The 13,110-nt window shown below is 38.3% G+C and overlaps 5 protein-coding genes and 1 long non-coding RNA gene across 6 annotated transcripts; 2 read left to right on the plus strand and 4 right to left on the minus strand.

The window, feature by feature from the left end:
- Window positions 1-835: 835 nt before the first annotated feature.
- On the plus strand, window positions 836-3,870 carry LOC103438043 (protein DETOXIFICATION 16-like). Its single transcript, XM_008376578.4, has 7 exons — window positions 836-1,456; window positions 1,859-2,403; window positions 2,529-2,615; window positions 2,722-2,778; window positions 2,925-3,282; window positions 3,382-3,468; window positions 3,589-3,870. Exons 1-7 carry the CDS (start codon window positions 1,160-1,162, stop codon window positions 3,646-3,648), a joined length of 1,491 nt encoding a protein of 496 aa, XP_008374800.1. The 5' UTR covers window positions 836-1,159; the 3' UTR covers window positions 3,649-3,870.
- On the minus strand, window positions 3,813-7,750 carry LOC103438044 (cyclin-dependent kinase D-3). Its single transcript, XM_008376579.4, has 8 exons — window positions 7,405-7,750; window positions 6,528-6,826; window positions 6,329-6,437; window positions 5,679-5,804; window positions 4,958-5,193; window positions 4,565-4,870; window positions 4,153-4,287; window positions 3,813-4,063 (listed from the first exon to the last, which is right to left on the minus strand). Exons 1-7 carry the CDS (start codon window positions 7,507-7,509, stop codon window positions 4,230-4,232), a joined length of 1,239 nt encoding a protein of 412 aa, XP_008374801.1. The 5' UTR covers window positions 7,510-7,750; the 3' UTR covers window positions 3,813-4,063; window positions 4,153-4,229.
- Window positions 7,751-8,553: 803 nt separating this feature from the next.
- LOC139197145 (uncharacterized) lies at window positions 8,554-9,570 on the minus strand. Its single transcript, XR_011582279.1, has 2 exons — window positions 9,429-9,570; window positions 8,554-9,321 (listed from the first exon to the last, which is right to left on the minus strand). It is a non-coding gene; the product is annotated as an uncharacterized lncRNA (long non-coding RNA).
- On the plus strand, window positions 8,733-9,686 carry LOC103438045 (glutathione S-transferase U8-like). The gene is made up of 2 exons (XM_008376580.4): window positions 8,733-9,041; window positions 9,258-9,686. The coding sequence occupies exons 1-2, from the start codon at window positions 8,733-8,735 to the stop codon at window positions 9,612-9,614; spliced, it is 666 nt and encodes a 221-aa protein (XP_008374802.3). The 3' UTR covers window positions 9,615-9,686.
- Window positions 9,687-11,436: 1,750 nt separating this feature from the next.
- LOC103438047 (uncharacterized) lies at window positions 11,437-13,039 on the minus strand. The gene is made up of 4 exons (XM_008376581.4): window positions 12,620-13,039; window positions 12,237-12,419; window positions 12,088-12,147; window positions 11,437-11,870 (listed from the first exon to the last, which is right to left on the minus strand). The coding sequence occupies exons 2-4, from the start codon at window positions 12,255-12,257 to the stop codon at window positions 11,583-11,585; spliced, it is 369 nt and encodes a 122-aa protein (XP_008374803.4). The 5' UTR covers window positions 12,258-12,419; window positions 12,620-13,039; the 3' UTR covers window positions 11,437-11,582.
- On the minus strand, window positions 12,258-12,856 carry LOC139196951 (uncharacterized). The gene is made up of 2 exons (XM_070823315.1): window positions 12,620-12,856; window positions 12,258-12,419 (listed from the first exon to the last, which is right to left on the minus strand). The coding sequence occupies exons 1-2, from the start codon at window positions 12,854-12,856 to the stop codon at window positions 12,258-12,260; spliced, it is 399 nt and encodes a 132-aa protein (XP_070679416.1).
- Window positions 13,040-13,110: the final 71 nt, after the last annotated feature.

Here is a 13,110-nt window from a genome sequence, read left to right on the forward strand (position 1 = left end):
ATTATTTAGTCGTTTAAATGTATAGAATAAAACGGTCTAAATACAAGTAACATATTCATGATTAACTGTTCATTTATTTGATATGCTTTGATTATTAAATGATTTTCAATCCGAATGGCTTTTTTTTTATAAGATTGATCTCCAAATGAAGATTAACAAATTGAACAATTCTAATCGTTGATTTTATTTAGTCAAGATATATTATTTGCAAACGAAAGAAAATGCGTGTATCTTCCAGGGATCCAATTATTAACTTTTTTGTGTTGTTAACATTATATTGCATTCATTTGTGGAAGAAAAAAAAACAATATATTCCATTCATATTATGAAAAAGAAGATTAGATTAACAAGAAGACAATTATAGTTTTAGTAGGGAGGAGCCTTGCATTGCTTTTCGTCATGTTGAAATAATTGCCAGCCGCCGAATGTTGTCGTTTTGTTTTCACGTCAATTATTATTTTTCCTAATTACAAATCCACCCCTTTACTATCATGATTTCTTATTTTATCACAAGATCTTTTTTGTTTATATCATTTTGCTCACTGCAATCAACGAGCTAGGTCTTAACTCTTGAGGGACCCGAGTTACATAGTTTTTTTTTAGTACTACGGTCTAGTAGTATTATTCTTTATTTGTAAGCGAGATGTCTTATAAGGCGAATTTGAACTACTTTACTGCTAGCCCATTGTAAAACTAAACTCATTCATTCTCATTTAGTGTAAATAATATCATTTGTTACATAAAATAAAAAAAAAAAAAAATAGCATCACGCGCACCTTTTCATTGGGTTGATTATAAGAAGATTCAACTATTTTATAAAAAAGATGCTTTCTCGTTTCTTTTTTTTCGATTATTTTTTGTGAATGTAATTCGATAATGTATTAGTAGTTACAAGTGTTTTTGTTTATGATTGATATTTTTGCATTATAAATGAACATTTTATATAAATATATTGAAAGAGGATTCGAACTCAAAACTTCAACTGTGATCAACCAACTAGGTGACGAACACCTTGCTATAATATGTAATGTACTAAAAAACAAAGAAAGAAACAAGATCCTCAACTCCATTGTAACATAATCCAATCTACTGTCTTTCTTCCCCTCTGCCACACACAATCTCTCTCTCTCTCTCTCTCTCTCAAGAAGCTAAGCAGAAAATGGAGAGAGAAGACAACAAACCATCTCTAAGCTCGCCATTGATTCAAGCTTGCGAAGAAGATGTAACTAAGGAGACTGGGAGAAATAACCATGGAATAAAGGGATTTAAGAGAAAGGAAATAGTTGAAGAAGTGAAGAAGCAGATATGGCTAGCAGGACCTCTTATCTGTGTGAGCTTATTGCAGTACTCTACACAGATAATAGCTATTATGTTTGTAGGTCACCTTGGTGAGTTATCTCTCTCCGGTGCTACCATGGCCCTTTCCTTCACTTCCGTCACCGGTTTCAGCTTGTTGGTAAGTTTGCCTCCTCTACAGCTATGATTATTGGTTCAGTATCGCTTTAGCGCTTACCAGATAGTAAGTTAATACCGCGCTAATCGATAATCACTATTTAGACCCACTTAACACAGTGTTGTAATATGCATGATTGTCCAATCCGCTCGTACTTTTTAGGTCATCACTGAAAGATTAACTCTACAGAAGTTCACTCAAATGGAAAAGTGTTTAATTTTATAGTATATGTGACTTGGAGTTTCATACTTTGGATACTAGGGTACAATTGTGTTAAGACTTACACCCCCATTTAGCTTTATGGATACTAGGGTTTGTGTTGAAGATACAACCCTTCTTCCAAGTTGAAACTAGTTGATCTTTCTATAAGTTTCTGATAATCTTTTCGGTTTTCGATTTAAACAGATGGGAATGTCAAGCGCATTGGACACATTATCCGGCCAGTGCTATGGTGCAAAGCAGTACCGTCTGATGGGCATACACATGCAGAGAGCAATGCTTGTTCTTTCACTTGTTTGCGTACCTCTCGCCATCATTTCCGCAAACACAAAAACAATCCTAACAGCTCTAGGCCAAAATGCTGCCATTGCAGCAGAAGCTGGGGAATTTGCGCACTTCACGATCCCTTCCCTTTTCGCATACGGACTCCTCCAGTGCCTCGTCAGATTCTTACAAACTCAAAACATCGTGTTCCCGATGATGCTGAGCTCTGCGGTTACAGCTTTACTTCACATCCCTCTCTGTTGGGTTCTTGTGTTTAAATCCGGACTTGGAGGCAGGGGAGCTGCCCTGGCAATTTCAATCTCCTTTTGGATCAATGTGTTATTATTGGCGCTTTATGTCAAGTTCTCTTCATCATGTGCGAAAACTTGGACAGGCTTTTCGAAGGAGGCTTTTCAGAACGTTACTACATTCATTAGGCTTGCTGTTCCTTCAGCCGTCATGGTTTGGTAATTTTCTCATTTATATTTTTTTGACGTTTCAAAATGTTGCTACATACGTTATTTTTTGTACTACTAAGATATGTTCTGTGAGAGTCGAAGCTCCTAATGCAGTTGACCATGAATTTTAACAGCTTGGAAATGTGGTCGTTTGAAATGATTGTTCTTCTATCCGGTCTTCTTCCAAACCCGGAGTTGGAAACCTCAGTGCTTTCTATCAGGTTAGTTCCTAACTGTGATGATCGCTCTTCCATAGTTTACGTGTTCTAGATGATGATATATCCTGCACTTTTAACGTTGTTACTTATCAAATACATCGATTTCCAGTTTGAATACAGCGGCAATGGTTTGGATGATCCCTTTCGGACTCAGTTCTGCTGTGAGGTGAGCTATGTTATGACACATCTAAACTATAAAGTCAATAAGCTCTTACAACTTTCATGGCAATATTTTCTAGCACTCGAAAGTTAAGACCGGCATTGAGATTAAAACGTGGCTTTACATATCTGTTCTGTTTCTGTGACGTGCAGCACTCGCGTCTCCAATGAATTAGGAGCAGGGCGTCCAGAAACAGCGCGCTTAGCAGTGTGTGTTGTGTTAGTCATGGCCATTACCGAGGGTATATTGGTGGGATCGGTCCTGATACTGATACGCAACTTCTGGGGCTACGCTTACAGCAACGAAAGAGAAGTTATCGATTACCTTGCAACCATGATGCCTATACTTGCAACATCCAACTTTCTAGACGGCCTCCAGTGTGTTCTTTCGGGTACCGCTAGAGGATGTGGCTGGCAGAAGATTGGAGCGTATGTGAATCTCGGGGCGTACTACTTAGTTGGAATTCCTTTGGCTATTTTGATGGCTTTCGTCCTTCATGTTGGTGGAAAGGTAAGGAGAACAAAAAAATGACGAAGCGAAAAGGGTTTTTCAGTTTTCTTCTTTTCCTTCCCTTCCATATAACTTTGTCTGTCAAACTGTTTTGAGTAGGGGCTCTGGCTGGGGATCATCTGCGCACTGATTGTGCAAGTGTTGTTGCTTCTTACCGTAACCATACGCACGAACTGGGAGAAAGAGGTTACATTCTTTCTCTATCAATCAATCAATCAATCAATCAATCGATCGATCGAAACACAAATTATACTTTTCCTCTTCATCATGTTTTCTTATTACTGATATATCGTTGGATTTGGTTAGGCAAATAAGGCTACAGAAAGAGTGTACGAATCAACAGTTCCCGTGGACGTAGTCACATAGTGTCATGAAGCTGAACTACGACGGACAACAGATTCCACGTAAGCTTGGTGCAAACGCGTAATGAATAAACCTCCGGAAAAATCTTGCCGGTGTCAATGGTGGTGCAACTCGATATGCTTTACAATATGCAGCTGATTAATAAACCATTGTTGTATATGAAGAAATTCAAGAATATATATTCCTATCCTGCAAGGAATTCATTTTTGCTAAAATGATTCAAAATATGCGTTTTCTTTTCGGTTTATGAACAAGAATTAGGCCAGGAAAAAATGAAGCAACACAACACAAGCCCTCAAAATTTAGCCTTACATGGACTAGGTACAAATTTTCGGTTTAATGTCATCAAAATTATTTTTACACCTCCAAACATAGTTATCTGCATCGTGATTATCTTCGACTTCACTGAATCTCCTCCCTATAATTTCAACAAACGAAAGCCATTGAGAACCTTGAAAGCAGAAGTAAAAATGAAATGAAGATATACTTCATAAATTAGCAACATACCTCATTAATGTGGAGACCCGCCGCAATCTTACACCTCTCAAACAAATAAGATATATGATTCTGTGCATAGAAAGTTCTTATTCGGGATGTTGAAATTCAAGATCTAGTTTCCTCTTTAGATGTGTTCTGTCAGCACTGCAGAAGAAAGAGTAAAGAAAACAATAAAAAATCCACTCTACTCAATAACACAGCTAACACATAAACCGGGATACACTTGGACCGTTTGATTCCAAGAGAGATGATGCTAAGTCTAGAATCCAATCCTTTGGAATCTGGTTTCGTATACTTTATATTGTTATCGTATTATGAGGTTTTGAAATCACTTCAAGCTAAAGTGTACAACTGTGAAGCAAATTTGAGAGAGTACAGAAATTTAAACGCATTAGGAAAGAACATGTATAAAGTGTATTACCTATTAATAGTAGGTCTAGTTGGAGGTTTTGCTCCAAAGATAGAAAAATCAACTGACATTGGTTCATTCCTGCTTGTATTTTCACCAGCAGCATGTCTGGCTTCACCGAAACGATCATCAATCTTATCAACATGTGAATTTCCTTCAAAACCATCACGCTTTGGCATCACTCTCCTTGATTTTCGAGGAGGTGATAACACAGTAGGACCATCATTTGGATCAAAATCAGAAGCCTTAGATTCCCGCTTTGGAGCAGGTCTAGGAAGCTTGTCTGGATACGTAGGAAGAGGTGCAGATGTAAAGTACCTAAAGAGTACCACAGATATCACATACAGATCAAAAAGAGAAAACAAAAATGTGTAGATACTCAACTGAATAGCTAGAGTCTAATACCTGTGCTCTAATGCCTGCTGTACGGAAATTCTAACTTTGGGGTCATAAGTAAACATCTTCGCTAACAAATCCAGGGCATCATCACCAGCCACTGGAAACAATGAACGCAAAGGGGGTGCTGGAACATATTGGTATTCCACATAATCCCGGAGGTATACCATATCAGGCCACTGAGAAGGTGTTGGAGTCCCAAAAGCCGCAAAAATCTTTCCTAATTGATCAATATCACTTGATCCCTATTAAACATTTCAAATCAAACCAATATATAGTCAGAAAAAGGTGCACCCAGTATAAACTTCATTTATGCATGGCCCATGGAGAGCAATAACAAAATTACACATGACAAAGGTGATCAAAGTTGATTTATTGAAGACGTCAGTAAAATATCCAGTAAAATGTTTAACTGGAGAAACATTCCGCAGAAATGACAGAAATGTGTAGTAAAGTAAAATCTCAAAAGTCAGACACAATTGGAGGTGGCTATTACAATGAGCTCATGAAGATGTAACCCAATACAGGATTTTTCTCTTGGCGTAAAATAATATCTAACAAACTCATGTTTGTTTTTTGTCCACTGCCAGAAACGAGTACTTGTAATAAGAATTTGAAAACATGAACACATAAGCCACAAAAAACAAAAACCATAACAGCACTAAAAACATATTGGCTAATGGGAACCACATAAAAAGAGTTTCACTACGATTATGAAATATGGATTTACCTGCAAAAAGGGTCTGCGTAAGAGAAGTTCAGCGAATATACAAGCCGCAGCCCAAACATCTACCCCAGGTCCATATTGCTTGGTGCCAAATAACAGCTCAGGTGCTCTATACCAACGGGCAAAGACCTATTCATATGTGTCAAGGTGTTATAAAGAGCTTGAACCTAAAAGCATGCAAATCACTGAAAGAAAATGCACTTTTTAGTGGTATATAAAATAAACACCATCTTTGTAGAGTTTGAAGGAATGCACCAAATTAGCAGATATTTGAATATAATTTCCCAAGCAAATCCGCCGTCTATTAATAATTTAAAGGAAAAAAGGGTCATATATACTGGTGGTTGTACAACCTATCGAAAAACTATTAAGACAGGAGTCTTAACATCTTAAGGCCATTTCGAAAGTGTTTCATTCTAAACAATTTACTAAATACCCACCAGACTTGTTTTATATCTCTCACAAGGATACCATAGCAACCAATACCACCATGGAGAGGAGGTTTCTGAGACAGGTGAAGACTGGCATCAAACCAAACTCACAGTGCCCAGGACAAGCAGTGGCACTTTAGTAGGTTTGCTTTCAGTAAAAAGCATTAAATTATACGTAAAGAGATCTAACTCAAAATACCATCAAGACAAGGAGAAACATACCTGATGAGTGAACCTGCGATCTGGGCTCCCAAATATTCGTGCTAAACCAAAATCTGCAAGTTTAAGCTGCCCGTTAGGTCCTATCAACAAGTTGTTAGGCTTCATATCCCTGCAAAGCACAATTAGCACACATCTCAGACAAATAATAACAACCAAATAATTATCTACAAAGAAGGCTTTCTAGACACAAAAGGACTACCTGTGTAAAACCCATTTCTTGTGGCAAACAGCAAGTCCTTTTAACGTCATCTGAAGGTATGACTTTATGTCAGCTGGTGATAGGAATATATTCCGATCACGTATAACAGCTTCAAGGTCCGTTTCCATGAACTCAAATACAAGATGCAAGTTTCCTTTATGAGGGAATGCTTCAATCAACTCAATTATGTTCGGATCTTTCAGCTCTTTAAGCAGCTTAATTTCTCTGAGGGCTGTGAAATTCACCCCTTCCTTTTGCTTTCCAAGCCGAATTTTTTTAATAGCAACTGTCTGTCCTGTCTGCACAAGGAATGTATTGAAACCGAAATCAGAATCGATAGAGACTACTCATCAACCTTATTACGGTGCATTCAGTTATAAGCAAAAGAAAAAGAAACTTTAAACCACTTCAAAAGAATACCGATTCGTTAGTTGCTCATTTGGTAGCTCAGAAAGGTGAAAAACCATTCTCAGATTATGGGTCAGTATAACAACAATTTCCATTTTTCTAACGACAGAAGTATATGCAACGTTGTGTTGAAGAACTCCATTTCAAAGGCGATTAAGTATTCGGTGTCCGCACTGAAAATCGATTGCAACCCAGTTTCTAAGTACAGCGGAAAGCTAAAAAAAAGATAAATAAATAAACTTTAAGCTATAATGTTATATAATTACATCCAATAAAGTGAAATTCTTTTCACATTCAGAACTCAATTTTCTCAGCAAACAAACAAGTCCTTAAAAACCAAATTCCACATACATACACACAAACACGAAAAATGCACAACCCAGAAAAGTCGAAAGATTACACAAAGCAAAAGAAATTTTCAAAATTTGACAAAAATTCCACAACTGAAGAGAAATGGTAGGACTTTTACCTTCGTATCAATGGCTTTGTAGACGACTCCATAGGTACCTTCACCAAGAACCTCGCGCTTCAGATACCTATCCGCCACTTTCTTCGTCAGATCGACCTCTGCCATTGTCACTCTCCGAGTTATCACCTCACTGAAGTTTAATTCAATTTACGTTTTTACAGTGAAGTTTTTGGGTGAATTTTCTCTACACAATTGAGAATTTTCCGGGAAAATCATTTTCTCGGGAAAATTCTTTAGGGTTTTAGCATTTGGCGCAGACGAGAAAGCCGTTGAAGCCCCAGAGAGACAGAGACAGAGCGCGTAGAAGCAACGTCAATTTCAACGTTATTTATTTATTTATTATTCTGCTTTTCACTGGAAGTGGTTCGCTTTTTAATTTTGAAGATTATTTGGGGGTATTTTAGACTTTTGACTTGTTCTATATTACAATTCGGGTTTGGGCTGAGGGAAGTCCAAGATTATATCCAAACCTTTTGGGCAACAGATATGTAGCCCAGTAGACCCGACTACCCGCTGCCCGTATGTGCGTAAGCAATGATGTCATGAATGGCATGTTTGATAGTGTCAAAAGTAGAAACTATCTGCCAGTTGACAGTATATTGTCTAAACCCTTAATTTTCGTGCCAACATTATAAATATTGTGCCAAAGATGAGGTGGCAGAGTTCTTGTGGGGCATTTTTGCTCACGACCCTAAACTTTGATGGGTGGTCACCATACACCTAATCTATTATCATGTGTCCTTCCTCTTAACTTTGGTTAACTTTTTTCTCAAAATTGAAAAAGTAATATTTAACATGAAAATTAGCTAGAAATAAGTGAAAATACACATGACAAATGCTTAGATATATGATGAGCATACATCAGTAGAGTCTCACTATGATGGTGAGCAAAAATGCTCCCGAGTTTATAGCATTTCTCAAAGGAATATCCATGTGGTAGAATCGGTTAGCCTCACTCCCCAAGTAGCTTTATTATCTTTTATGTGACATGGATAAACAATAATATCATTTGTCGATATTTCGACAAACAAAGCTCAAGTGATTAAGGGTGTATTTACGTCTAAGTTTGATTTTTCCATCTCCAATGTCGCCACTATAAAAATAGTAATATTATATCTGGACATGAATCTGAAGTTGAATTGTTCAATATTTAAGGTCTTGTGTTCGAACCTCGCTTTCAGCTTATATTAAAAAAATTATAAGATCCAAGATACAAAATCTACCACTAAGGATATGACTAGTCAAAGAGTGTGTTCTCCTCTCTCTTTATAAACACAAAAAGTTGGTACAAGCAAATATTGACACAAATTTGAAAGGTGTGGTAGAAAATGGGAGGTGTGAAGCTGTTTGCAACAAAAGAAAGCCTTTTCAGTTCTAGGATTCAGTGGGCATTGAAGCTCAAGGGTGTGGAGTATGAGTTCATATTAGAAGATTTGGCAAACAAGAGTCCTCTTCTCCTCAAGTACAACCCCATCTACAAGAAGGTGCCGGTGCTTGTGCACGGTGACAACGTCGTTGTCGAGTCACTTGTGATCCTCGAGTACATCGAGGAGACATGGAAGGAGCACCCGTTGCTGCCTCGGGACTCATATGACCGAGCCACAGCTCGATTTTGGGCCAAGTTCAACGATGAAAAGGTACTCCTTTTGTGCAAAACATGTATGCAAGTGATACGGCTATGCTTTTTGTGCGCGGCTAGCTAATTTAACACTCTATTTTCTTGCCTCATGCATGCTTATAAAACGTTCAGTTTTGAGTGCAGATAGCCTGTGTTTGATCCTATATGGTAGAGAGAGAATCTCTTAAGCTTTCCCGACTTGAAACTAATTTTCTTGTACATGTTCACGTTCCAGCTTGTGCCTCCAGTGTGGACAGCTTGCACGGGAGAAGGCGAAGCGCAGGAGAAGGCGAAAGAGTCTGCGTTAGAATCACTAGCACTTCTTGAGAAGCAGATCGAAGGGAAGAAGTTTTTCGGCGGAGAACAAATAGGGTATCTAGATTTAGTATTGGGGTGGATATCTTACTGGATAAGTGGTGTGGAAGAAGCTGGAGGCAACAAGGTACTTGAAGCAGAGATGTTTCCATCTCTCCACCAATGGGGTCAGAACTTCATCCACAATCCACTCATTGAAGAATGCATTCCGGCTAGAGAGGCGTTTGTCGCCTACGTCCAATATGCCATCAATTGTAAGATATTTCTGAAATCATAAGAACAACAACAAGAGATTAGGATCACAGATTTGATAAACCAAAATTACAATAAATCAATTACAATTTACTTATCTTTGGAATACGGAAGACATAGCTCTTGCGGATGACAAAGGAGTCTTCTACTTTCAACAAGCAGAAGTGTTCCAGCAATAATAGGGTTTGCTCGGAATGGAACGTGTATTTTGTGAAAGCAGGGACACCCTTAATATAGTGATTAGGGTTCTCCTAATTCCGCCTATTATAGTAATTAGAGGAATACACCAAATCACCATTTATTCTTAATGTTGTCCCACCAAGGCATGTACAATATGTCTTACTTAATTAGGGTTTCAATTAGTCAACTAAATATATCTTGGTTCCATGATTCTTGCCAACCAATATTGAATCACATTAAAAGCCAAATATCTTGAAGATCAAGTTATTTGTCTTTCAAGTAATTCGATTCATAATAATTGACAACTCAACATGAGTCTTACATCAATTACATTCGTTCCATATCCGCCAACAAACCACAATGACGTGCTCAATCTCTTCACCTCCGGATCTGATTACTGTTATGAGTCTTCCTCTTGTCTATGTATTCTGCTACAATAAATGAAACAACGAAGAGAGAAGCATTTCAGTTAACGTTATCATGTGACGGAACAACGATCATGTACTAAACAGAAACAATCATCACATTGCAGCACCACATTGTATCAAAACCACTCCGAAATTCTGATGTGGAGGGAAAAATTTAGATGATCTTCCATTAAGACATAGCTCGCTGCTCGGTTCTAATGCGAGTTTAATGAACCACAGAGAGCAGGTACAAAATGCATATTATAGCAAAACTTAGAACAAGAAGCTGTAAAATCAACTAACCTAATATCGAAACTTAACTGTGTAAATCTAAAGACAATAGCGAAAGAATTTAGGAAGCAACCGAGGAAGGGAATAAGTGGACGGTTCAAATTTGGGATAAAGAAGGAAAGTTTGGTAGAAGTATTGACTACTCATAAGCGTCACACACATCACTGCATTTCTAGAAGAGGGTTCAATTGGTCGTGATGCAAGAAACAAATTCTATCCTTACTTGCTTAGTTTGAAAGTTCAACAGATTAGGTGAGATTAAAGTTTATCTAAGCTTACCAAACAGTACTTTTGAGTAATAAACATGAGAGTTGATTGACTTACAACTTTCTCTGCAAGAAATGTGATGCTTTTCGAAATCCCGCCTTCAGACCAATGCTTCAAAAGATTGAAAACTTGGTTCGATTTCAGAATTTGCAGACTTCAAAATGGGAGATGAAACATGGAGAGAGAACCCACTGTTGCCAGAAGATCCATTCGAAAAAACAATGGTGCGATTTTGGGCAAAGTAGGTCAACGAGAAGGAAAACAAACAACATCACACTGCACTCCACGTATATGTGTGTATATATATATATATGTATGAATGCTTATACATGTAACTATACATACATTATATCGAAGAAGAGAAGCGAACGAGCTTTTCAAACACTATGGAACTCATTGTGTGATCAGTGCATGGACTGCTAGCCGTACAAAGAGGCATGAACAAGAGAAACCCTTGGAGGCAGCACAAGAATCACTCAAAGTTCTGAACAAGCTCATTGAAGGCAAGAAATTATTCGGAGGAGAAATCATTGGTTTCCTAGACTTAGTGGTGGGTTCTTTACCTAACAGCTGGCTCAAGTTCTTAGAAGAATCTGCAGGCATAAAGCTGTTTGACACAAAGAGAGTATTCCGATGGCAAAAGATCTAATCAATTACATCCGGTATCACCAGAATGCCGAATGATGTCAAAGAAGAAACACCTAAAGTAAAATGATCACAGATTCGGCTTAAAATAATGTAAACGAAGCATCACGCAGCCTTGATATTTCCCGATATATGTACATATGTGTATGTATAATATGATCCTTAAAGGTGAATCTAACATCTATATTTGACTGAAACAAAAATTAAGTCATTACACGGTGACAACGGCACCAGAAAGCAGTTCCCCCACGTTTGCCTCGGCCAACTGCTAGTTCTTCATCAATGTAAAACCATATAAAGAATGGATCCTTCGTGCTAGGCTCTCTGTCGTCTTTCTGGCCTAGACCGATCTCTAGGGTTTTCAAAGGTCCAATTTTTATCCGGATGGACTCAAAGACGAAGGCTAGTATTCTCTCCTTCCAGGAAAATCTTCCTTCAAATGTTAAGCATCCAAATGGCCCGAAATACACTCCGTTCTCAATTCTCTTTCCCTGATAACCCCGGCAGACATTTGTTAGCCTCAAAAAGTTGAAATGCAACTAGGAAAATGCTACTCGTGCCTGTGTTTTCCGATTATTATTGACGATGAGAACTTATAAAAGCACCTATTTAGTTTTGAACAACAATAATATCCAAGCAACTTTGCAAAGAGATGGCTCATTACAAAATTTAGGCACGAGTGATCGTAATAGAGATAAAAAGACTTACAGCAGCATCAAATCGCTGAACTGCGGTAACAGGGAAGTAGCGACCGCCCTTCAATTCCTTCTGCAAACACCACAAAACAATGCTCATTTCTGATATAAAAGGCGAAAGATTAAACATGGTTATGGCACAGGTGAAAGCTTTACACTAACCTCAGCAGTAAATATGAGCATCTATGTTCTCCCCGGGGATTCTGTTCCGCCAAGCGTGTTAAGAAACCCGGAAGGGTCGAGCTTTCCCTTCTCAATGACCGATAGAGCGGACAGAACCTCCTCCTTCGCAACCCGTCTTGTTTTGGCGGCATTTTTGAGCAATTTCACACTCTCCTCCACTTCCTTAACACAACAATAACAGCATAACTTAATCAAAATATAAGTTCTTTCATTAGTATGTGCTTCCCTAAGAAGTGCTTCTTCACTCAAGAAGCACTTTTAAGTTTTTCTGCTGATGATGCAGTCCAAAGCGTTTTTGGTTGTCCAAAAACGCTTTTAGCTAATCTTTGCAACTGAAAGAAAAAATAATGAGAAAAGCATACTTTGGTGGGCTGTGGTGGTTCCTGGGCAAGCTGAGATGTGGCGGTGGCGCTTTGTTCGCCGCCATCAACGGTTGCTCTGGTTCTTGTGGTGGAAAATTTGAGGATGGGATTGCGATGTGTGGGCTTGGATTGAGGTGGGATTTGGAGGGGCAGATTTGAGGGTCTGAGAAATGATTGAGAAGAATTGAGAGCCAAGGAGTAGGAGATTGCTGTGACTGTGTGTGAGGCTGAGGCCATTGCTGCTGCACTCTCTATGTGCCTATGGGGTACCATACAACTCCTCCCTCTTTTGGGTCTTTCATTCTGTCGAGATTCTCTCCTGATCTTTCGGAACTCAGAAAATTCGTACCACTTATTTTAAATTTTACGCCCCTTTCACCTCACCCAAATTAAAAATAGGGCATTTTTGCTCACCACCATTCAATATGGTGTATGTTTTACCATCATTTTTATCATCGTTAGATGAATTTGAATTTTAAAATTCGAATCTC

Source organism: Malus domestica, chromosome 06 (genome assembly GCF_042453785.1).
Source record: "Malus domestica chromosome 06, GDT2T_hap1".
NCBI lineage: Eukaryota > Viridiplantae > Streptophyta > Magnoliopsida > Rosales > Rosaceae > Malus > Malus domestica.